Source organism: Cherax quadricarinatus, chromosome 59 (assembly GCF_038502225.1).
Source record: "Cherax quadricarinatus isolate ZL_2023a chromosome 59, ASM3850222v1, whole genome shotgun sequence".
Taxonomy (NCBI): domain Eukaryota; kingdom Metazoa; phylum Arthropoda; class Malacostraca; order Decapoda; family Parastacidae; genus Cherax; species Cherax quadricarinatus.
In genome coordinates, this window is record NC_091350.1 from 11,303,115 (window position 1) to 11,329,794 (window position 26,680).

General features: G+C 37.6%; 1 protein-coding gene across 5 annotated transcripts in view; it reads right to left on the bottom strand.

Annotated features, from left to right (window-relative positions):
• The window catches only part of LOC128698717 (uncharacterized), a 300,712-nt gene that overhangs the window by 31,832 nt on the left and 242,200 nt on the right, over positions 1-26,680 (bottom strand). For all 5 annotated transcript variants that reach the window (XM_070097720.1, XM_070097721.1, XM_070097719.1 and 2 more), the window contains exons 19-20: positions 5,719-5,991; positions 5,469-5,568 (exon numbers count right to left, since the gene is read on the bottom strand). In XM_070097720.1, the coding sequence (XP_069953821.1) occupies positions 5,469-5,568; positions 5,719-5,991 (373 nt within the window). The remainder of the gene's footprint in view (positions 1-5,468; positions 5,569-5,718; positions 5,992-26,680) is intronic.

A 26,680-nucleotide genomic window follows, 5' to 3' on the forward strand; every position in this document is an offset into this window, starting at 1 on the left:
ATATTTGAAACTAGTTATCTGCTTTTGAATTCTGAAGAGACAGTAATGCCTACACTCTGAAGAAAAGGTGATGTTGCTTTTCAGATCACATGAATTGTAATGTCTATGCATGAGCAATGGTAAATGTTTCCTTTTTCTGTTCACCCTACTTTGGTGGGGTGGTAACAAAAAATATGATTTTTTGAAGTACAGTAGTGTATAAAGCTTGATTCATTTTGTTTCACTTTGTGCAAGATTATGAAATATTTGCTTATTTTGTTAAGATTTGTCACCCTCCCTTGGGAGTGCCCCTGGGCGAGAGACTGGAGTGCTTAATTTGTTGGGGTTATACAGTGCCTGGAGATATGGGAGGCATCAAGGAACCTCCCTTGAGGGAGGAATGTCTGTGAAGTTTTTTTTAGGTGTGATGTTCCAATCAACTGGTTGAAAGGCTGTTACAAAACAGATGTTTACTGAGCAGGAAATAAATTGTCTTTCCATCTTCCTTATATTTTAGCATATCAAGAGAGATACAGCCTTGATTTGCCCTAAGTATATCTAATACAAAGACAAATACAAAGACAGTGATTATGTATGAGTGAGGTGAAAGTGTTGAATGATGATGAAAGTATTTTCTTTCTTTTTGGGTCACCCTGCCTCAGTGGGAGATGGCCGACTTGTTGAGGAAAAAAAAAAATCTAATACAGTGGCGGTTCATGTACAGTGGACCCTCGGGCAACGGCGGCATCGGCTAACGCTAAAATCGGATAGTGGCGCGTTTTTGCGTCAAAATATTGGCTCCGTTAACATACAAGAATTCGGTTAGGGGCATTCGCCCCAAACGTGTCCGCCTGTCCATCTGGCCTAAGCATCGGAGTTGCCCTGCCTTCAGCTAGTGTGCCATTGTTTACAAGCCAGTCCAGCCGATTCCACGCGTACACGCAATACATTTTGTATTATTCCAGTGTTTTTAGTGCTTGTAACTACTAAATAAGCCACCATGCACCCAAAGAAAGCTTCAGAGGAGGAGGAAGAGAGATTGAGGAAGTTGCCTTCATCAAAGATTAAGGACATTTGTGTAAAGTGGGTTGCAGTGCAAACCTTTATGGATGAAAATTATCCTGACACAGCTGTTGCAAGCCATATTGGCAACATGTACAGTGATACTCTTGCATTCCATTTTAAGGAAATCTTAAAGATGCCAGAAACAGAGCTCTCTGGACAGATATTTTGTGCGACAGGGGTCCAGTGACTCCCAAGCTGGTCCTAGTGGCATTAAAAAACAAAGAAGGGAGGTAACCCCAGAAGAGGGCTTGTTACCTGAAGTCTTTATGGAAGGTGATTTCCCTTCCAAATAATAGTACACCTCCATCAAATCCCCTCCTCCTGTCTCATCACTCATCAGTAAGTTCACAATAAAGGTAAGTGTCATTTCAGTATTGTTTATTGTGCATGTCTCATTGTTTTCTGTGTAGGGAAATGTATATTTCACGTAAAAAAAAAATTATTTTGTTTAATACTTTTGGGTGTCTGGAACGGATTAATTGTATTTCCATTATTTCTTATGGGGAAAATTAATTCAGCTAACGTCCAAGTTGGTTAAAGGCTCTCTGGAACAAATTAATGCCGTTACCCGAGCATCCACTGTATAAGCACTGTGGAACTCCAGCACCCCTTATTTTCACTTAATATTGTTGATAACATTCAATATAATGATCTTTTTTTCTTTAATTCTTTCTTTATACATGTACTTGTACATTATATAATCCTTAAGCTTAATGTCAGTAGCCATCCCCTAGTACATGAAAAAATTATAAAAATCCTTGTATGGAACTGTGTGCTTCACAGTTCCAGCGACTCGGTGTTTGGCTGTTGTGCGTGTGCACATGTGTCCGAGATAAGGCGCTGCACACTAGGTAGAGAGAGCACAGTCACTGATGCAGTACTGACCCTGTGATGAAAGTGTAAGGTAGTGGTAGTGTTTCTTTTTGACTTGGCAATGTGTGTTGTGCTTAAAAACCATATACCATATCCTTGAATGTGATAAAGTGTAGAATTAGATTATTATCATGCTTCTAGCTATTTTATTTAATTCAGAGTTTTTTTTGGTTCTTTTGTTTTACAGAAAATTTAAATACATAATTTAATCATGTCCTCTTTGCATCCCCAAGAAATAAGTTCTGTGACTGTAAGTGAACCTCAACAGCTTAAGTTTTCACAGTTGTCTCTCCATGAGAAAGTTACAGTTAAGAAAAGAGGCCATTCAACACCTGATATTCAAGTATCTTAGCCAGGAATAAGCAACAACAAGAAGTAAATTTATAGCTTTAATTCTGAATGGTGCCACCGGAAAAGTTGGCATTGCGACTGTGAAGTAAAAAATGCATTGTTTTGCTTCCCATGTTTGTTGTTTGGAGGTGATGTAATGTAGACAAAAGAAGGTTTCAGAAATACAAACAAAATGAAAGAAAAAAACTGAAAAACATGAAAAGTCAAAGAAGCATGTTGAAAATGTGGTTTCAATGTCACTTTTAGGAAATGCAAATATTAAGAAGAAACTTAGTGAGGCAAACAGACTTTCAATCAATGAACATAACATAAAGGTTAAAAAGAACCATGAAATTTTATCCAAAATCATAGACTATTTTCTTTTATGGAAACTCTGAAACTCCCTTACGTGGACATGATGAAAAATATGATTCAGTAAATCCAGGGGTATTTAGAGGATTAATAAATTTTGCATCTAAATTAGATACAGATTTGAAGAATCACTTAGAAACAAGTACGGTCTTCAAAGGTGTTTCTATGATCATTCCAATTGAGAAGCTTGACTGCCTGCTACAAATATACCATGAGAAAATAAGGACAGAAATTAGAGAAGCTTCCTTTGTAGCTGTCATGGCTGATGACAAAACAGATGTTTCGGAATACACTCAAATGGTCACTGTCCTATGGTATGTGTTGAATGGAGAAATATTTGAGCATTTTTGTGATTCTTCATTTCAGAAAATCAAACTGCAGATGGCACATCAAAATGTGTTCTAGAGCAATCAGACATAATCCTTCAAGGAAATGGACAAAAACTGATAGCTCAGACATTTTATGGTGCAAATGTCATGAAAGGCAAAAAAAAAACAGGAGTTCAAGCAAAAATAAAAGCAATTTATAGTAATGCACATTTCATTCACTGTTATGCACATGAACTTAATTTAATAATGAGAAATGCAGCAAGTATTACACGGAATGCAAGAATATTTTTCTCTAACATTTTGGCTATTCCAATATTCTCAAGATCACCGCACTGTGTATCCATTCTCGAGAAGCACATGGATGTCAGCATTTCACGTCCATTCTCTACAAGGTGGAACTTTAACATTTTTTTTTTTAACAAGTCGGCCGTCTCCCACCGAGGCAGGGTGACCCAAAAAGAAAGAAAATCCCCAAAAAAGAAAATACTTTCATCATCATTTAACACTTTCACCTCACTCACACATAATCACTGTTTTTGCAGAGGTACTCAGAATACAACAGTTTAGAAGTATATACGTATAAAAATACACAATATATCCCTTCAAACTGCCAATATCCCAAACCCCTCCTTTAGAGTGCAGGCATTGTACTTCCCATTTCCAGGACTCAAGTCCAGCTATATAAAAATAACCGGTTTCCCTGAGTCCCTTCACTAAATATTACCCTGCTCACACTCAAACATATGGACCATAAACAGAGTTTATGAAAATTTGCAAGCTTTAAAAAGCTTCCTTACTGAAATTCAGTCAATATCAAATGCAAATCAAACCATTGCAGAAGCAACAGGAATTTTAAAATACCTGAATGATGATAATTTCATGTTTTGGTTATAGCTTTTCATCAGATTATGCCTCACATATAAGTAATTTACAACCGAATGGAATCTCGAGAAATTAGTGTGTTTAAAGTCAGTGAATATATAACAGATCTCAAAACTGCTATTTTACAAATAAGAAACTCAAAGTACTGTGAGAATTCTTCAAAGACACTCATGGCAGAAGCTAAGGAAGTGTGTGACTGTATGTGTGTTGATATAATGGACAGATATTCTTCCACTAAACACTTAGTAGCTGCTAAATTGTTCAACAAGAAAAGCTGCACTAGTTTTAAGAATGAACTGCCTACAGAAGAGATAGTACTGACCACTGAAGCATATCCCATGATTGACAAAGAAAAACTTGAAACAGAACTTGTAGATCCGATATGCATGAATATTGCAAAAAATTGAGCTGCTGAAATTTATCTTGGAAAATAATCTAGATGTTCTTAGTGAAATTACAAAACTGATAAAAATCCTCTTGACAATTCCCATGACAACATCAGACCCAGAACGCTGCTTTTCAACAATGAAAAGAATAAAAACTTTTCTAAGGAGCACTATGAATCCTGAAAGACTAAATGCACTTGCAGTGCTTTCAATGGAAAAAAAATTCAACAGTCATCAAGAGATCAAGGAGAAAATTATTAATCTTTTTGCGCAAAGTAGAACAAGAATGGATTTCGTTTTTAAATAAATGGATAAAGCTTGAACTGTAACAATTTAGGTAAGTAAAAAATATTTTTTTGTTTATGATTTTATCAAGCTAATGCATAAATTTTCTTTTTATATGGTTGTTTCGTTTTGCACTATTAAAACAATGGATAAAAATTTTCTGAAGCAGCGCCTCCACTAATTTTAGCTATGAGCCACCACTGATCTAATATGAAGATTAACATTAAAAAAAATGTGGGCATTAAGACACGAACTGCAAGATTTTATTTTAGACATTTCATTCATACTTGATAAAGCTCAACCATGAGGGAAAAAATCTAAAAGGCTTTCTCTACTGTTTGTGTCTTTTACCCTCTGTTCAGTATGTTACCCCAGTCACCATTCAGTAACACTGCCTACCTACCTATGATAAAAAAAACAAAAACAAATATTTACTTTTTCCATATCACCCACTTCTTACCAAGGTAGTGATATCCCAAAGAAAGGAATACATTCACCATCATTTATTCAGTAGCTGTCTTGCCTGAAGTTTGCATCACAATACAAATGAGTCTGTAAACCACAACATCCCCAACCTTACTTCCTATTTCCAGAACTCAAATCTAGCTAACCAGCTTTCCCTATAACAGCACAAGTATTAAAGAACTAAATTAAGGTCTCAAATCAATACAGAACAGAGAAACAAATATATAAATCCAATAATGTGGTACCAGGTATGATCTAGGTATGATCTTCTTTCACTTGTGTATCTACTGAAGGGGATCCCAGCATGGGATTGAAATACTATAAAGATCAATTAATTTTCTGAGTTTCTCTCTCCATGTGTATTATTATTAAGCATTGACAAGTGTTTATTACACTTGTTATTCATATGTATACAAGTAATGTAATACAATCAGCTGAATGGAATATAAAACAGGTGCTCAGAAAGCCTGTGAAAGTATATACAAGAGATAATGTTGCTCACCACTAGGATATGTATTAATTCTGCCCTCGCCTCGCTTCTCTGCATACAAGCTACACTTCCTCTTCTTTGGTCGATTTTTTTGTCCATGTTCATTGATCATCTGCCAGAGAATAACCAGTATGGTTCAACAAATTATATCAACAGAAGAACTGATTTACTGACACACATGAATACCATATACATAAATAATATAGTACAAATATTTAAAAAAATAAAATGAACTGGGTTTCTGATTAAACTGGGTAATAACCATCGAGGTGATGTGGATTTTCATTGGTGACTGCTTCCTTTTCTTGCCAGGTTTAGCTGGCCCAGATGCTTTTAGGTCAGACCTACAGGCAACATCAGATTTCCCTTCGTTCTCCACTCCTGAGTATTCTCCAGGATGCCACCCACTTGGGCCAGGCAAGCTTTCTGGTAAAACCTCCCACCGCAACCTTGTCACATTACCCGCTACCAATCCACTGATGTTCTGATCTTCATTAGAACCTGCTGCAGTTTCTTCAGAATAATTTTTGTCCATCTGCAAAAGTTAAGGTATTAATAAGAGGCTGAACAAGCAGTATTTTTATTCTTTATTAACCCTTTGACTGTTTTGGTCGTATATGTACGTCTTACGAGCCAGTGTTTCGGACATATTAATACGCATAAATTCTAGCGGCTTCAAATCAAACAGGAGAAAGCTGGTAGGCCCACATGTGAGAGAATGGGTCTGTGTGGTCAGTGTGCACCACATAAAAAAAATCCTGCAGCACACAGTACGTAATGAGGAAAAAAACCTGACCATTTTTTTTTTGGATTAAAACTCTGACTTTGAGGTGTATTTCTGTATAGTATTTATCGTTGTATTCTCGTTTTCATGGTCTCACGTAATAAAATGGAAAACATATTACAGAAATAGAGGTGAGTTTGATTAGTTTCACGATGAAAACGACCTTGAAACTGAGCTCAAAGTGGTGGAAATGTTTGATTTTTACTAATGTTCAGGAGTAAGCAAATCACACCACATGTCCAATACACGTCAACTAATATTCTTTCACTAGTGCACTGATATTTATACCATTTTTACAATAATGCAGTAGTCTGCATAACAGTAAATTTTGCATTTTTTGTAAGAAAAAAAATCAAAATAGAAAACAATAATAATATAAGAGGGGCCTAGAGATGTGACTAATGAACAGAGGATATGTTATTTTAGTGCCAAAAATGTCTACATTGTTTATTCTGGACCCTATTTTGAAATTGGCATCTTCTTTAATTTGCATGAAACTGGCCAAATTGCCAATTTCTGACCACTTTACTGAGTAGTTGAATCGATAAATGGGTGGTTTCTTGTACTCAATTGATAGAAAAAATGGAGTTCTAAAGAAATAGCTATGAGTTTGGTCAACTGGAACAAAGAAATTGGCCAAAAACGGCTCAAAGTCGGCAAAATCGCCGATGTGTATATGTAGCCGAGACCGCTAACTTCACGGGAGCATAATTCTGTGAGTTTTCGACCAAATTTCATACTTTTGGTGTCATTACCATCGGGAAAAGATTCTCTATCATTTCATGAGAATTTTTTTTTTTTCCAAAAAATTTGCGACAGTTTCAGAAAGGGGCTTGCGACAGTCAAAGGGTTAATTAATATGCACTAAAGCTTAGTAACACTCTTACAACATTAGTAAAATGACTGTATTTGGTCTACTGTATTCAGCTTATGACAAAGGACTGGTAATTTTTATACTTATTTACATTGACACACACACACACACACACACACATGCATGCATGCAGGGCCAGGAGCTAGGATTCAACCCCATGAAGGTAAGTACACCGAGTAGGACTCCAAATGTCCCAAACCCAGGTTTACAAAAACCTCACAAAATTTTATGAAGTTGTTCCAGATCCAAACAAGATTACAGGATCCAATAAAGTTTATAAAGTACTATTACAACGGTAGATGGGCTTTGCTACTGAACTCTGGTGAGGTTGTAAGTGTCCCAATCTGTTGGGCCTTAGGCAAGGGGCTCCACTTGACCTGAGAACTTTTTTTTTTTCTTTTTTTGCAAAGGGAACTCCTGCTTCCTTTTTCTTTCACTAACTAGCCTTTGACAATATGTCCTCCCTGCATGTATATAGGGAAGCAGGCCTCATCATGCCATAAACTCTCAGTGGCTCTTCATGCCCCCAATAAGAACAAGAGAGCAGATGGATATCAGCGCTGGCAGACTTTTTTTTTTTCTTTTAACAAGTCGGCCGTCTCCCACTGAGGCAAGGTGACCCAAAAAGAAAATACTTTCATCATCATTCATCACTTTCACCTCGCTCACACATAATCATTGTTTTTGCAGAGGTGCTCAGAGTACAACAGTTTAGAAGCATAAATATATAAAGATACACAAATATCCTTCCAAACTGCCAATATCCCAAACCCCTCTTTTCAAGTGCAGGCGCTGTACTTCCCATTTCCAGGACTCAAGTCCGGCTAAATAAAAATAACCAGTTTCCCTGAATCCCTTCACTAAATATTACCCTGCTCACATTCCAACAGCTTGTCAGGTCCCAAATACCATTTGTCTCCATTCACTCCTATCTAACATGCTCACGCACGCTTGCTGAAGTCCAAGCCCCTCACCCACAAAACCTCCTTCACTCCCTCCCTCCAACCTTTTTGAGGATGATTCCTACCCCGCCTTCCTTCCCCTATAGATTTATACGCTCTCCATGTCATTCTACTTTGATCCATTCTCTCTAAATGACCAAACCACCTCAACAACCCCTCTTCAGCCCTCTGACTAATACTTTTAATAACTCCACACCTTCTCCTAATTTCCACACTCTAAATTTTCTGCATAATATTTACACCACACATTGCCCTTAGGCGGGACATATCCACTCCCTCTAACCGTCTCCTCGCTGCAGCATTTACAACTCAAGCTTCACACCCGTACAAGAGTGTTGGTACCACTATACTTTCATACATTCCCTTCTTGCCTCCATAGATAACGTTTTTTTGTCTCCACACATACCTTAACGCACCACTCACCTTTTTTCCCTTCATCAATTCTATGATTAACCTCATCCTTCATAAATCCATGCACTGACACGTCAACTCCCAAACATTCACTTCTTGCATACTCCTCCTCTCCAATTTGATTTCCAATTTTTCTTTATCTAAATCATTTGACACCCTCATCACCTTACTCTTTTGTATGTTCACTTTCAACTTTCTACCTTTACACACATTCCCAAACTCATCCACTAACCTTTGCAATTTTTCTTTAGAATCTCCCATAAGCACAGTATCATCAGCAAAATGTAACTATGTCAATTCCCATTTTGTATTTGATTCCCCATAATTTAATCCCACCCCTCTCCTGAACACCTTAGCATTTACTTCTTTTACAACCCCATCTATAAATATATTAAACAACTAAAGTGACATGGTGACCTTGTTTTTTTTTTGTTTTTTTTTTTCAACAAGTCGGCCGTCTCCCACCGAGGCAGGGTGACCCAAAATAGAAAGAAAATCCCCAAAAAGAAAATACTTTCATCATCATTCAACACTTTCACCACACTCGCACATTATCACTGTTTTTGCAGAGGTGCTCAGAATACAACAGTCTAGAAGCATACACTGTGCTAGTGCCTTGCTTAGATATTTTTAACCATATTACACGCTCAAAGAGAGCATTTGGTAATTTGAGGAAAGGAATTTCTGTTAATAATAATCAGAATGGTCTTTGGGACCCGATGAGCTGTTGGTGAGTGAGCAGGGTAATATTTTGTGAAGGGATTCAGAGAAACTGCTTAGCCAGACTTGAGTCCTGGAAATGGGAAGTACAATGCCTGCACTTTAAAAGTGGGGTTTGGGATATTGGCAGTTGAGAGGGACATCTAAACTGTCATATCTGAGTGCCTCTGCAAAGACAGTGATTACGTAAGAGTGATGGTGAAAGCGTTGAAAGATGATTATAGTTTTTTTTCTTTCTTTTTGGGTCACCCTGCCTCAGTGGGAAACGGCCAACGTGTTAAAAAAAAAAATCAGAGAGATACATCTATGTCCATATAGATATCAACTGTAGGAATATTATGAAACAATATAACTCCAGTACATTAACTGATATATTATTTTTTTATTTTTATTATCACACCGGCCGATTCCCACCAAGGCAGGGTGGCCCGAAAAAGAAAAACTTTCACCATCATTCACTCCATCACTGTCTTGCCAGAAGGGTGCTTTACACTACAGTTTTTAAACTGCAACATTAACACCCCTCCTTCAGAGTGCAGGCACTGTACTTCCCATCTCCAGGACTCAAGTCCGGCCTGCCGGTTTCCCTGAATCCCTTCATAAATGTTACTTTGCTCACACTCCAACAGCACGTCAAGTATTAAAAACCATTTGTCTCCATTCACTCCTATCAAACACGCTCAAGCATGCCTGCTGGAAGTCCAAGCCCCTCGCACACAAAACCTCCTTTACCCCCTCCCTCCAACCCTTCCTAGGCCGACCCCTACCCCGCCTTCCTTCCACTACAGACTGATACACTCTTGAAGTCATTCTGTTTCGCTCCATTCTCTCTACATGTCCGAACCACCTCAACAACCCTTCCTCAGCCCTCTGGACAACAGTTTTGGTAATCCCGCACCTCCTCCTAACTTCCAAACTACGAATTCTATGCATTATATTCACACCACACATTGCCCTCAGACATGACATCTCCACTGCCTCCAGCCTTCTCCTCGCTGCAACATTCATCACCCACGCTTCACACCCATATAAGAGCGTTGGTAAAACTATACTCTCATACATTCCCCTCTTTGCCTCCAAGGACAAAGTTCTTTGTCTCCACAGACTCCTAAGTGCACCACTCACTCTTTTTCCCTCATCAATTCTATGATTCACCTCATCTTTCATAGACCCATCCGCTGACACGTCCACTCCCAAATATCTGAATACGTTCACCTCCTCCATACTCTCTCCCTCCAATCTGATATTCAATCTTTCATCACCTAATCTTTTTGTTATCCTCATAACCTTACTCTTTCCTGTATTCACCTTTAATTTTCTTCTTTTGCACACCCTACCAAATTCATCCACCAATCTCTGCAACTTCTCTTCAGAATCTCCCAAGAGCACAGTGTCATCAGCAAAGAGCAGCTGTGACAACTCCCACTTTGTGTGTGATTCTTTATCTTTTAACTCCACGCCTCTTGCCAAGACCCTCGCATTTACTTCTCTTACAACCCCATCTATAAATATATTAAACAACCACGGTGACATCACACATCCTTGTCTAAGGCCTACTTTTACTGGGAAAAAATTTCCCTCTTTCCTACATACTCTAACTTGAGCCTCACTATCCTCGTAAAAACTCTTCACTGCTTTCAGTAACCTACCTCCTACACCATACACTTGCAACATCTGCCACATTGCCCCCCTATCCACCCTGTCATACGCCTTTTCCAAATCCATAAATGCCACAAAGACCTCTTTAGCCTTATCTAAATACTGTTCACTTATATGTTTCACTGTAAACACCTGGTCCACACACCCCCTACCTTTCCTAAAGCCTCCTTGTTCATCTGCTATCCTATTCTCCGTCTTACTCTTAATTCTTTCAATTATAACTCTACCATACACTTTACCAGGTACACTCAACAGACTTATCCCCCTATAATTTTTGCACTCTCTTTTATCCCCTTTGCCTTTATACAAAGGAACTATGCATGCTCTCTGCCAATCCCTAGGTACCTTACCCTCTTCCATACATTTATTAAACAATTGCACCAACCACTCCAAAACTATATCCCCACCTGCTTTTAACATTTCTATCTTTATCCCATCAATCCCGGCTGCCTTACCCCCTTTCATTTTACCTACTGCCTCACGAACTTCCCCCACACTCACAACTGGCTCTTCCTCACTCCTACAAGATGTTATTCCTCCTTGCCCTATACACGAAATCACAGCTTCCCTATCTTCATCAACATTTAACAATTCCTCAAAATATTCCTTCCATCTTCCCAATACCTCTAACTCTCCATTTAATAACTCTCCTCTCCTATTTTTAACTGACAAATCCATTTGTTCTCTAGGCTTTCTTAACTTGTTAATCTCACTCCAAAACTTTTTCTTATTTTCAACAAAATTTGTTGATAACATCTCACCCACTCTCTCATTTGCTCTCTTTTTACATTGCTTCACCACTCTCTTAACCTCTCTCTTTTTCTCCATATACTCTTCCCTCCTTGCATCACTTCTACTTTGTAAAAACTTCTCATATGCTAACTTTTTCTCCCTTACTACTCTCTTTACATCATCATTCCACCAATCGCTCCTCTTCCCTCCTGCACCCACTTTCCTGTAACCACAAACTTCTGCTGAACACTCTAACACTACATTTTTAAACCTACCCCATACCTCTTCGACCCCATTGCCTATGCTCTCATTAGCCCATCTATCCTCCAATAGCTGTTTATATCTTACCCTAACTGCCTCCTCTTTTAGTTTATAAACCTTCACCTCTCTCTTCCCTGATGCTTCTATTCTCCTTGTATCCCATCTACCTTTTACTCTCAGTGTAGCTACAACTAGAAAGTGATCTGATATATCTGTGGCCCCTCTATAAACATGTACATCCTGAAGTCTACTCAACAGTCTTTTATCTACCAATACATAATCCAACAAACTACTGTCATTTCGCCCTACATCATATCGTGTATACTTATTTATCCTCTTTTTCTTAAAATATGTATTACCTATAACTAAACCCCTTTCTATACAAAGTTCAATCAAAGGGCTCCCATTATCATTTACACCTGGCACCCCAAACTTACCTACCACACCCTCTCTAAAAGTTTCTCCTACTTTAGCATTCAAGTCCCCTACCACAATTACTCTCTCACTTGGTTCAAAGGCTCCTATACATTCACTTAACATCTCCCAAAATCTCTCTCTCTCCTCTGCATTCCTCTCTTCTCCAGGTGCATACACGCTTATTATGACCCACTTCTCGCATCCAACCTTTACTTTAATCCACATAATTCTTGAATTTACACATTCATATTCTCTTTTCTCCTTCCATAACTGATCATTTAACATTACTGCTACCCCTTCCTTTGCTCTAACTCTCTCAGATACTCCAGATTTAATCCCATTTATTTCCCCCCACTGAAACTCTCCTACCCCCTTCAGCTTTGTTTCGCTTAGGGCCAGGACATCCAACTTCTTTTCATTCATAACATCAGCAATCATCTGTTTCTTGTCATCCGCACTACATCCACGCACATTTAAGCAACCCAGTTTTATATATCGGATCATTATTTAGTTGTAGCTACAGTTAGAGTAAGAGGTAGATGGGAAAAGAGGAAGGTGGCAACAACAAGTAAGAGGGAGGTGAAAGTGTATAAACTAAGGGAGGAGGAAGTTCAGGGGAGATATAAGCGGCTGTTGGCAGAAAGGTGGGCTAGTGCAAAGATGAGTAGTGGGGGGGGGAGGGGTTGAAGAGGGTTGGAATAGTTTTAAAAATGCAGTATTAGAATGTGGGGCAGAAGTTTGTGGTTATAGGAGGGTGGGGGCAGGTGGAAAGAGGAGTGATTGGTGGAATGATGAAGTAAAGGGTGTGATAAAAGAGAAAAAGTTAGCTTATGAGAGGTTTTTACAAAGCAGAAGTGTTATAAGAAAAGCAGAGTATATGGAGAGTAAAAGAAAGGTAAAGAGAGTGGTGAGAAAGTGCAAAAGGAGAGCAGATGATAAAGTGGGAGAGGCACTGTCAAGAAATTTTAATGAAAATAAGAAAAAATTTTGGAGTGAGTTAAACAAGTTAAGAAAGCCTAGGGAAAGTATGGATTTGTCAGTTAAAAACAGAGTAGGGGAGTTAGTAGATGGGGAGAGGGAGGTATCAGGTAGATGGCGAGAATATTTTGAGGAACTTTTAAATGTTGAGGAAGAAAGGGAGGCGGTAATTTCATGCACTGGTCAGGGAGGTATACCATCTTTTAGGAGTGAAGAAGAGCAGAATGTAAGTGTGGGGGAGGTATGCGAGGCATTACATAGAATGAAAGGGGGTAAAGCAGCTGAAGCTGATGGGATCATGACAGAAATGTTAAAAGCAGGGGGGGATATAGTGTTGGAGTGGTTGGTACTTTTGTTTAATAAATGTATGAAAGAGGGGAAGGTACCTAGGGATTGGCAGAGAGCATGTATAGTCCCTTTATATAAAGGGAAAGGGGACAAAAGAGATTGTAAAAATTATAGAGGAATAAGTTTACTGAGTATACCAGGAAAAGTGTACGGTAGGGTTATAATTGAAAGAATTAGAGGTAAGACAGAACGTAGGATTGCGGATGAGCAAGGAGGTTTCAGAGTGGGTAGGGGATGTGTAGATCAAGTGTTTACATTGAAGCATATATGTGAACAGTATTTAGATAAAGGTAGGGAAGTTTTTATTGCATTTATGGATTTAGAAAAGGCATATGATAGAGTGGATAGGGGAGCAATGTGGCAGTTGTTACAAGTATATGGAATAGGTTGTAAGTTACTAAATGCTGTAAAGAGTTTTTATGAGGATAGTGAGGCTCAGGTTAGGGTGTGTAGAAGAGAGGGAGATTACTTCCCGGTAAAAGCAGGTCTTAGATAGGGATGTGTAATGTCACCATGGTTGTTTAACATATTTATAGATGGGGTTGTAAAAGAAGTAAATGCTAGGGTGTTCGGGAGAGGGGTGGGACTAAATTGTGGGGAATCAAATTCAAAATGGGAATTAACACAGTTACTTTTTGCTGATGATACTGTGCTTATGGGAGATTCTAAAGAAAAATTGCAAAGGTTAGTGGATGAGTTTGGGAATGTGTGTAAAGGTAGAAAGTTGAAAGTGAACATAGAAAAGAGTAAGGTGATGAGGGTATCAAATGATTTAGATAAAGAAAAATTGGATATCAAATTGGGGAGGAGGAGTATGGAAGAAGTGAATGTTTTCAGATACTTGGGAGTTGACGTGTCGGCGGATGGATTTATGAAGGATGAGGTTAATCATAGAACTGATGAAGGGAAAAAAGGTGAGTGGTGCATTGAGGTATATGTGGAGTCACAAAACGTTATCTATGGAGGCCAAGAAGGGAATGTATGAAAGTATAGTAGTACCAACACTCTTATACGGGTGTGAAGCTTGGGTGGTAAATGCAGCAGCGACGAGACGGTTGGAGGCAGTGGAGATGTCCTGTCTAAGGGCAATGTGTGGTGCAAATATTATGCAGAAAATTCGGAGTGTGGAAATTAGGAAAAGGTGTGGAGTTAATAAAAGTATTAGTCAGAGGGCAGAAGAGGGGTTGTTGAGGTGGTTTGGTCATTTAGAGAGAATGGATCAAAGTAGAATGACATGGAAAGCATATAAATCTATAGGGGAAGGAAGGCGGGGTAGGGGTCGTCCTCGAAAGGGTTGGAGAGAGGGGGTAAAGGAGGTTTTGTGGGCAAGGGGCTTGGACTTCCAGCAAGCGTGCGTGAGCGTGTTAGATAGGAGTGAATGGAGACGAATGGTACTTGGGACCTGACGATCTGTTGGAGTGTGAGCAGGGTAATATTTAGTGAAGGGATTCAGGGAAACCGGTTATTTTCATATAGTCGGACTTGAGTCCTGGAAATGGGAAGTACAATGCCTGCACTTTAAAGGAGGAGTTTGGGATATTGGCAGTTTGGAGGGATATGTTGTGTATCTTTATACGTATATGCTTCTAAACTGTTGTATTCTGAGCACCTCTGCAAAAACAGTGATTATGTGTGAGTGTGGTGAAAGTGTTGAATGATGATGAAAGCATTTTCTTTTTGGGGATTTTCTTTCTTTTTTGGGTCACCCTGCCTCAGTGGGAGACGGCCGACTTGTTTAAAAAAAAAAAAACATTAACTGTTACATTCAGAGGGCTGAGAGGTTATTGAGGAGGTTTTGGCACATGGAGAGGATGGTGGAGGAAAGAAGAAGAGAAGACAAACCATACCCCCGGCCGGGATTGAACCCGCGGTCATAGAGTCTCAAAACTCCAGCCCGTCGTGTTAGCCACTAGACCAGCTAGCCACAATAAGATTCATCCAACTAGGTATATTTCTACACCATAGGAAAGTTAGCACAGGCACAGGTTCAATCCCGGCCGGGGGTATGGTTTGTTTGCAATCGTGTCATTACGATTTCTTGAGTCAAAAGAAGACAATGTAAAACTGGCTTGCGAACGAGTCAGATCAGAGTGGGGTCAAGTGGTTTTTGTAACCTGATGTGTTGCTGGAGTGAGAGCAAAGGTAACATTTATGAAGGGATTCAAGGGAAACCAATTAGCCAGACTTAAGACCTGAAGGTGGAAAATATGGTGCCTGCACTCAAAAGGTGGAGGTGAGGATACTGCAGTTTAGAAGGCTGTCTTAACTGCCAAGGCAGTGAGTGAGTCAATGTATTTCCTCTTACTTGGTCACTCTACCTCTGGTAGATAGCTGGTGTGTTAAAAGATAAACTGTGTACAGTGAAACCTCTACTTGCGAGTGCATCCACGTGCGAGTTTTTCCAAAAACGAGCAGTTGATGGGTCGATTTTTTGCTTCCATATACGAGCAAAATTTCCATACACGAGCAGACCTCAAAGCAGGTTCCTTGACACTGTTATAGAGCTCTTGCTCTTGATCTAGGGAATTGTATCTCATTTGTTTGTTGGACTATCTTATTGAAACTTGGGCAATGTATGATGGAAAGATGCTTCTTAATGCACGCCAAAAATGAAAGAAATCTAAGCATAAATAATGGAGTTCACTTCTCAGCAATTACCCACCCCTTAGCGGTATTTTCGTATAGTTTTTATGGTTGTACTCTCGTTTTTTGGTCTCATTTGATAGAATGGAAGATATATTACAGAAATAGATATGATTTTGATTGCTTTCACAACGAAAAGTACCTTGAAATTGAGTTCAACGTTTTGAGTTCAATTGTTTTGGCTATGTTCAAGAGTAAACAAATGACATCACTGTCCATTCCAATATGCAGTCGTGAATGGGTTGACATTATTTATACAATTATGTCTATAAGGCATATTTTTTGTGTGAATAAAAATTACAAATTATTTATATTTTATTAATTTTAGAGTATATATCAGGTTTCTATGTTATTTATATTGTTTATTATGTCATATTAGATGAAGTGAGATGGATAAATAAGCCATAGAGTTGATATTAGTGAAATTATTGAAGCACAGAATTCCACTGGAACGGAATAATTGCATTTAATCCCTTGAGGGTCCGTGCCATAGATCTACGGCTTTACGTTGAGGGTCGAAACTGTAGATCTACGTCATGAGCTCAGCTCACTCTGATAAGCTGTGAGCGGTAAATTTTGGCCTTGATATGAGAAAATACACCTATGTGGTATGTGTGCACTACATAAAACAAATCCTGCAGCACATAGTGCAAAATGAGAGAAAAAAAACTGAGACCGTAATTTTTTATTAAAACAGCGACTTTGAAGTGTTTCTTCATATGTTTTTTTTATAGTTGTATTTGCGATTTCTTGGTCTCATTTAATGGAATTGAAGACATTACAGAAATAGAGATGATTTTGATTGGTTTTAGTACTGGAAATGGCTTGAAAATGAGCTCAAAGTAGCAGAAATGTTAAATTTTTGCTGATGTTCAAGAGTAAACAAATGACCTCACACGTCTAATACACGCCTGCTGGTGGGTCTAATATATGTTCACAAATGTACTGATATTATTTATACAATTATTACAATATTGCTTAACAGTAAATCTTCTATTTTTTGGTTTGAATAAAAATTCATTATGTGAATAAAAAATCAAAATGGAATTCATTAGTAAAGCCTGAAAATGTAACTAATGAATAGAGGAAATGTTAGTTTAGTGCCATGAATACCTGCATTGTTTATTCTGGACCCTATTTTGAAATTGGAGTATTTTGAACTTTGCATTAAATTGGCCAAATTACCAATTTCCGATCACTTTATTTTGTAGTTAAAACAGTTGACTTGGCGAATTGTTGTGCTCAATCGATAGAATAGAAGTAATATTAGTGAAATGGCTAAGAATTTGGTCGACTGGAATAATGTAATTGGCCTAAAATGGGAGTCAAAGTCCACAAAATTGCCGATGCGTAAAAATCGCTGACACGTGAAAATTTACGAGAGCATAATTTCATCACTTTTCCATCAAATTTCGTACTTTTTGTTTTATTACCTTCAGAAAAAGATTCTCTACCATTTCATAAGAAAAAATAATAAAATTATTTTTTGAAAATTCTTGGACACTGGTGCACCCTTTGAAATTTGGCCTCTGGACCCTGAAAGGGTTAAATTAACTTAAATGAGGAAAATGACTTTGCAAACGAGCAAATCCAGTTGCGAGCAAGGTCATGGAACAGATTAAACTCACAAGTAGAGGTTCCACTGTATAAGATAGTTTATTTATTTATTTATTTATTTATTTAAAAATTTGAGCACACATACAGAGGTACAAAAAATACAGATAAGAGCAGCATGCCAAAGCCACTTATACTATGCATAGCATTACGGGCTGGCTTAAAATTAACTTAAGATGAACTAAGCAATGATGACATCAGTGATAAAACTTTAATGTAAACAGATTACTATAAAGCACAAGTGAGTATTACAAAGACAGGTCATATGGTTGTATGCATTGTTGTACATTCAGTAGAATGGAGTATTCTGTTAGGTAGTGTATTTAAAAAATAATAAAGTTAGATTGGGTTTTAGGTTTAACATTTATGTGATATAATTGTGAGAAACATTTAAGATATACAATTTATAAGGTTCAGTTATTCAGTATTTATCTGGTTTTGGGTGAGTAAGTGATCTTTGAGAAGAGACTTGAATTTATAAACAGGTAGTGTTTCTTTTATATTTACAGGTAATGAGTTCCAGATTTTAGGGCCTTTTATGTGCATTGAGTTTTTGCATAGTGTGAGATGGACACGAGGAACATCAAAGAGTGATCTGTGCCTTGTGTTATGGTCATGTGTTCTGTTGAGGTTGGCAAGGAAATGTTTGAGGGGAGGGTTAATATCAGAGTTAAGTGTTCTATGTATGTAATAGGTGCAGTAATAAGTATGAATGTTTTGTATGGTGAGTAGGTTTAGTGTATTGAATATTGGTGGAGTGTGCTGCCTATAGTGAGAATTTGTTATCATTCTAACTGCAGCCTTTTGTTGGGTAATTAGTGGTCTGAGATGGTTACTTGTTGTTGAGCCCCATGCACAAATTCCATAGGTGAGATAGGGGTAAATAAGAGAGTGATATAGGGCCAGGAGGGCTGACTGTGGAGCATAGTACCGTATCTTCGATAGTATGCCTACAGTCTTGGAAATTTTCTTAGAAATTTGTTGTATATGTGTATGAAATTTGAGTCTATTATCAAGGTGGATTCCTAAGAATTTTCCCTCTGTTAGCTTTGTGATAGGTGATCCGTTTATCATTATGTTAAGAGGGACATCTGTAGCTCTGTTACCAAACTGAATGAAGTAGGTTTTGTCAATGTTTAGTGTAAGTTTGTTAGTCCTCATCCAGGTAGATATTTTCTGTAATTCGGTATTTACAGTATTGGCTAGCGTGACTGGGCTCGGGTGGGAGAAGACGTATGTAGTGTCATCTGCAAATAGTGTGGGTTTGAGTAATTGCGAAGCATTTGGTAGGTCATTTATGTATAGGAGAAAGAGAAGAGGGCCAAGGACACTTCCCTGTGGGACACCAACTGTAATTGGTTGTGCAGAAGAGTTTGCCCCATTTGCATACACATATTGGCTTCTGTTGCTGAGGTATGACTTGAGGTAGTTGAGGGAGTGCCCTCTTATACCATAGTGTGACAATTTTACGTGGAGCAAGTCATGGTTAACTGTATCAAAAGCTTTACGTAAGTCAATGAAGATCCCCAGTGGGACTTCTTTTTTCTCTATTGCAGTGTATATATGTTCTAGCATGTGTATAATAGCATCATTAGTATTTTTATTTGGCCTGAATCCAAATTGGCAGGGGTTGAGTATGTTTTGGGAGATAAGGTAGGAGTAGATTCGTTTATGAATTAATTTTTCGAAGATTTTTTAATGTAAGTTGTGGTGAACAATAAAGTGGTAATCAAATAAATGAGCTTTGGAATATAATGGCAAAATTGTGAACTTATTCTACTTTAGCACCTGAGAATAGCACCTTGATTATTTTAACAATTGTGAATGTATAAACTAGGGTAGTTATATAAAGCTAAAATAAAGGAGAAAATATATAAGGGACTAAAATTAAGTAATGGTAAACAAAGTTAAATGGACAGGTGGTCACTATGAAATAATATTGGTTTAGGAGTAAGATCTGATTTGTAATATTAAATAAATTGAGCAGTTTATTGCACAATAAAAGTAAAAAAAATGAGGTAGTTGGTACTAGCTAGCAAAAGATAGTTTTGGTACTTGCAAAAAAGTAATTGGAATATACACTAATTGCATACACAATGAAAAGTGACTAAAAAAAACAAGTAGTGATAAACAAAATTAAATGGACAGGTAAGAATAATGAATATTATTAATTTGGAGTAAGATTTGACTTGTAATTTAAAATTATGAGCAATTAATAGCAGTAAGAAAGAAGTATAGAGTATTGGAGGTATTTCATTAGCTAGTGATGAAAAATAATAAAAATAATAATGTACAATATAATAGTAACGTACACTATATGCACCACACGTATATATGTATTAAGGGCACTTATCTAATCTGTTACAGAAATGTCAGCTTTTCTAAGGAAGGTAGAGAAATCGTGTTCATTTGAGATAGTATATTGTTGTCCTGTTGATGTTTTCCTTACTAGTATTTTCCCATCTCGCGTGAAACACTGATGTATTTTGTTTTCCTGTTTAAGTTTTCTCAGCCTGAACAGAAGGTTTTGACGTTTTTTTGTTAGACACTCATTTATATACACTCCATTTTTCATTGTAATTGCTGATTTAATTAGGTCCTTTCTTTTATCGTATGAATGAAGTCGGATCATTATACTGTGTTTACTTCCTGGTTTTCCTAGCAAACGTGTTTCTTTGATTTCATTGTTTTGCACGATGACTTGTACGTGGTTCTGTATTATCCTGATAGCAGTTTCTTTGCACTGTGCTTGTGTTATGTCACTAGGAATGTGTGGACTGTTTATTATTACTGCATCAGACAACTTATCTTGTTCAGTTTTGTCGTCTTGGAAATCAAGGTATTCATTTAGTCGAGTGTGCATGTTCTGATTCCAGTCCTTGATTGCTTCTTCAACCTTCATATTTATTGTTGTTATTTGCTCAGTGTGACTGGCTAAAGAACTCAATTATATAAATTCTACTCAAACATTGTGAGAGAAGGCTGTAGAGCAAACAAATTATTTATCCAAAATTTGTATTTTATTCATTATGGGTGTTTCTAGTGGCTTAGAAACACAAGAGAGTCTAAGTGGTAATCATTTTTTTTTTAACATGTTGGCCATCTCCCACTGAGGCAGGGTGACAACATCATTCACACATAATCACTGTCTTTGAAGAGGCACACAGATACAACAGTTCAGATGTCACTCCAAACAGCAAATATCCCAAACTCCTCCTTTAAAGTGCAGGCACTGTACTTCCCATGTCCAGGACTCAAGTCCAGCTAACCAATTTCTGATGAATCCTTTCACAAAATATTACCCTGCTCACACTTCAACAGTTCATCAAGTCCCAAAAACCACTCATCTCCACTCACTATTATCTAACACACAATCACATTAAAAACCAGTGTTTCAACTGTAATATAATGAGAACCTGGGGAGGGGTTTCCATGCTGAAAGGGGATGGTTTAAGCAATAACATAATGTAATAGACAATAGAGGTCTTTTGTGCAGAAGTGTGTGTTTAAGTAGTAATAAAATCATCACAGAAAGATGTTGTGAAGTCATCAAAGCAAAGTATCACCATTAATTTTCCCTAGATATTCCACTTATCATTTTTCCTTTCCTCCTATAACCACAGTCCTCCACTATACACTCTCACTGAATACGAGTAGTAAGTGCAGTGACCTGTGAATTATAGAACTCTCTTGCCATAGATACAAGCCCTACCCATTGTGTGACTGTTTGCAATCATGTTATCATGATTTTGAAACACTGCAGCCTTATACCACATTTGACTGAAAAACTGAATACAATATAGAACATTATTTTGCTTAGCATTTCTGCCTATTAGCCAACTGAAAATGTATACACCTTATACTATGTTAGCATCTATGAGATTTTTATAAATAATTAAGGTCAAGATGTTTATTTTGACATGATACATGGTTGTACAGAGGAATATAATAGTTGGGTATACATGCCAAAAGCCCCGTTATATGCAGAGCATTTCGGGCAAATCTAAAAATTAACTTAAGATTAAGAAGGCAATAATAGTTCATATGGTTATCAGATGAGTTACAGTAAGTGCAAGAGAACTCAATATTCTATCAGGTAATGCTACATGGCTTGGGTAAGTCTAGTAGAGAATTATTACACTATTGAATTAGTTTATAAAGATTACAGTATTACAATGGAACAGATTAAAACAATTTACAATATGATGTATTACAGTTTAGTACTACTTAAAACAATGAAATTTAGTATTACAATGGAACAATTTAAAAACAATTATTATGATGTAATACAATTTAGTACTATTTAAAACAACGAAATTTAGACATTCTAATTTTGAAGTAGTGAGTAAGTAGTTGAGCATTCATCAGCACAATATGAGAAGCTTTTGAGTAACTGGTAATGATTAGGTACGATTTGTCTGGTTAATTTTTGGTGATGAGGTGACTTCTTAGTAGGGCCATAAACTGATTTGCAGACAGGGGTCCTTAAGTGTGTTCTGGCAATGAATTCCAGATCTTTGGGCCTTTTATGTGCATAGCATTTTTGCATAGGGAGAGATGGACATAAGGGATATCAAAGAGTGATTTGTGTCTCATATTATGGTTGTGTATACTGTTATAGTTATCAAGGAGGAGTTCGAGAGGAGGGTTTACATTTGAGTATAGTGTTCTGTGTATGTAGTAGGCACAATAATAAGTGTGGATGTTTTGTATATTATGCAAGTTAAGACTCTTGAAGAGAGGTGGAGTGTGTTGTATAATGCAGGAGTTAGTAATCAATTACACTGCAGCTTTTTGCTGGGTTATTAAAGGCTTAAGGTGATTTGCTGTGGTTGAGTCTCGTGCACAAATACCATAGGCGAGGTAAGGGTAAATGAGAGGGTGGTACAAAGCTAGAAGAGCTGATTGGGGTACATAGTACTGTCTCTTTGAGAGGATGCCTACTGTTTTGGAGGCTTCCTTGGAAATTTGCTTATGTGTGCCTGAAATTTCAGACTGCAGTCAAGGTGGAGACCTAGAAATTTGCCCTCTGTCTGTCTAGAAATAGGTGAACCATTTATCAATATGTTTAGCTGTACATTTGAAGCTCCATTTCCAAAAAGCATGAAGAAGGTTTTGTCTATATTGAGAGTAAATTTGTTGGTAATCAACTAAGTAGATATTTTTCGCAGTTCAGTATTTACAGTGTCTGTATGGTTGAGTTTGGGTGAGAGAAGACATAAGTTGTGTCATCTGCAAATAAAATGGGTTTAAGGAGATCAGATGTGTTTGGTAGGTCATTGATGTAAATGAAAGAGAGAAGTGGGCCAAGGACACTTCCCTGTGGGACTCCAACAAGAACAGGTTGTATAGTGGAGCTGGCTCTATTTGTATATACAAACTGGGTTCTACTGTTAAGATAAGATTTTAGGTAATCAAGAGAGTGTCCTCTGACCCCGTAATATTCGAGTTTTTGGTGCAAAAGGTCATGGTCAACTGTATCAAAAGCTTTTCATAAGTCTATGAAAAGTCCCAGAGGAAATTCATTTTTCTCGAGTGCAGAATATATTAGTTCAAGCATATGTATAATAACATCATTAGTACTTTTTTTCGGTCTGAACTCAAACTGACATGGGTTGAGCATGTTGTGGGATACGAAGTAGGAGTAGATTTGTTTGTGAATTAATTTTTCGAAGATATTACATAGTAGGGGCAGGTTTGCTATAGGCCTATAGTTGTTCAATTCAGTTGGAACACCTCCTCTGAGGATCAGGGTGATTCTTGCTGTCTTGAGTATGCATGGGAAGGTAGAAGATTTGATGGATTTGTTCAACTTTTGACTGGTTCGGTCATACATATACGTCTTACGAGCCACCATGTTCGACGTATATATACTCAAATTCTAGCAGCTTCAAATCAAGCAGGAGAAAGCTGGTAGGCCCACATGTGAGAGAATGGGTCTGTGTGGTCAGTGTGCACCATATAAAAAAATCCTGCAGCACGCAGTGCATAATGAGAAAAAAAAACTCCGACCGTTTTTTTTAATTAAAATGCCGAATTTGTGGTCTATTTTCATATAGTATTTATGGTTGTATTCTCATTTTCTTGGTCTCATTTGATAGAATGGAAAACATATTATAGAAATAGAGGTGATTTTGATTGGTTTTACTATAAAAAGAACCTGGAAATGGAGCTCAAAATAGGGGAAATGTTTGATTTTTGCCGATGTTCAAAAGTAAACAAATGATGTCATTGTCCAATAAATGTCCAACTAGCCACTCTAATATGCAGTCATGAATGGGTTGACATTATTTATACAATTATTACAATATTGCAGTAGTCTGCATAACAGTAAATCTTCTATTTTTTGTTTGAATAAAAATTCAAAATAGAAAGCAAGAGTAATATCAGAGGGGCCTGAAGACATGACTGATGAACAAAGAAAATGTTATTTTAGAGCCAGGAATGTTTGCATTGCTCATTCTGGACCCTATTTTGAAATTGTCATATTGTCTAATTTTCGTGAAATTGGCCAAATTGCAAATTCTGACCATGTTATTGGATAGTTGAAATTGGTAAATGGGAAGTTTCTTTTACTCACTCGATAGAAAGAAGAGAATTCTAAAGAATTAGCTATGAGTTTGGTCGACTGGAACAATGGAATTAGCCGAAAATAGGGCTCAAAGTGGGCGAAATCACAGATTCGTAAATATCGCCGAGGTCGCTAACTTCGTGAGAGCATAACTCCATCAGTTTTCAATCTGAGAGCATAACTCCGTCAGTTTTCAATCAAATTTCGTTCTTTTGGTGTCATTACCATCATGAAAAGATTCTCTATCATTTCATAGGAAAAAAAATTTTTTTTTTTAATTTTTGGGACACCAAGAGACACCTCAGGATTTGGGGTTGCGACAGTCAAGGGGTTAAAAAGAGTTGCAATAACTGGTGACAATACATGAGAAACTTTCTTATACATGAGTGGTGGTAAGTTATTTAGGTTTTCTGCCGTGTTCTTTAGTGTTTTGATGATAAGCGAGATTTCAGTAGGGTTTGTTAGGGCTAAAAATAGAGTATTTGGGTAGTTGCCAGTGAGGTAGTCTTTTGGTTGAATGTTTGAACATGGGATTTTACTTGCTAGATTTGGTCCTACAGTAGAGAAAAAGACATTAAGTTTGTTGGCAGTATTGGCTGGCTGAAGGGGAAGGTCTTCTGGTTTAGTTAAGTTAATCATTCCGTTTTATGACAACTTTTTAGATCCTAGAATTTCAGATAAGGTTTTCCAGGTCTTTTTCATATCACCTTTTATGTCATGAAATCTGTTTTCATAATAGTTTTTTGGACCTCATTATATTGGTTAGTACTGACGAGTAACGTCTTGTAAGATCATTTGTTATTAGACCCATTCTGTACTGTTTTTCATATAGATGTTTTTTATCAATAGATTTGAGAATGTGTGTAAAGTTAGAAAGTTGAAAGTGAACATAGAAAAGAGTAAGGTGATGAGGGTATCAAATGATTTAGATAAAGAAAAATTGGATATCAAATTGGGGAGGAGGAGTATGGAAGAAGTGAATGTTTTCAGATACTTGGGAGTTGACGTGTCGGCGAATGGATTTATGAAGGATGAGGTTAATCATAGAATTGATGAGGGAAAAAAGGTGAGTGGTGCGTTGAGGTATATCTGGAGTCAAAAAACGTTATCTATGGAGGCAAAGAAGGGAATGTATGAAAGTATAGTAGTACCAACACTCTTATATGGATGTGAAGCTTGGGTGGTAAATGCAGCAGCGAGGAGACGGTTGGAGGCAGTGGAGATGCCCTGTCTAAGGGCAATGTGTGGTGTAAATATTATGCAGAAAATTCGGAGTGTGGAAATTAGGAGGTGTGGAGTTAATAAAAGCATTAGTCAGAGGGCAGAAGAGGGGTTGTTGAGGTGGTTTGGTCATTTAGAGAGAATGGATCAAACTAGAATGACATGGAAAGCATATAAATCTATAGGGGAAGGAAGGAGGGGTAGGGGTCGTCCTCGAAAGGGTTGGAAAGAGGGGGTAAAGGAGGTTTTGTGGGCTAGGGGCTTGGACTTCCAGCAAGCGTGCATGAGCGTGTTAGATAGGAGTGAATGGAGGCGAATGATACTTGGGACCTGATGATCTGTTGGAGTGTGAGCAGAGTAATATTTAGTGAAGGGATTCAGGGAAACCGGTTATGTTCATATAGTCGGACTTGAGTCCTGGAAATGGGAAGTACAATGCCTGCACTTTAAAGGAGGGGTTTGGGATATTGGCAGTTTGGAGGGATATGTTGTGTATCTTTATACGTATATGCTTCTAAGCTGTTGTATTCTGAGCACCTCTGCAAAAGCAGTGATAATGTGTGAGTGTGGTGAAAGTGTTGAATGATGATGAAAGTATTTTCTTTTTGGGGATTTTCTTTCTTTTTTGGGTCACCCTGCCTCGGTGGGAGACGGCCAACTTGTTAAAAAAAAAAAAAAAATGAGAATGCTGTTTGTAAGCCAGGGGCTGTTTAGTCTCTGCTGTGATCTGCTTAGTTTTTATTGGGCAATGCATGTTATAGAGGTTTTGGGGCTTTTTTGTAAAAAAAATATTAACACATTCATCACTATCAAAGTTGTCTGCTGGCTTGTTTTGCCAATGTCACTATGTTAAAATAAAGTTATTAACAGATGACTCATCATGTAGTCAGAAGGTGATCTTAGTTGTGTCCTGAAGCAATTTACACAAGTAGGTTAAGAGAAAGATGAGTTAGTGGTCAGTGGTGTTATCTGTGATTATGCATGCTTTTAATGGGGATATAGTGTTTGTCCAGATATGGTCTAGTAATG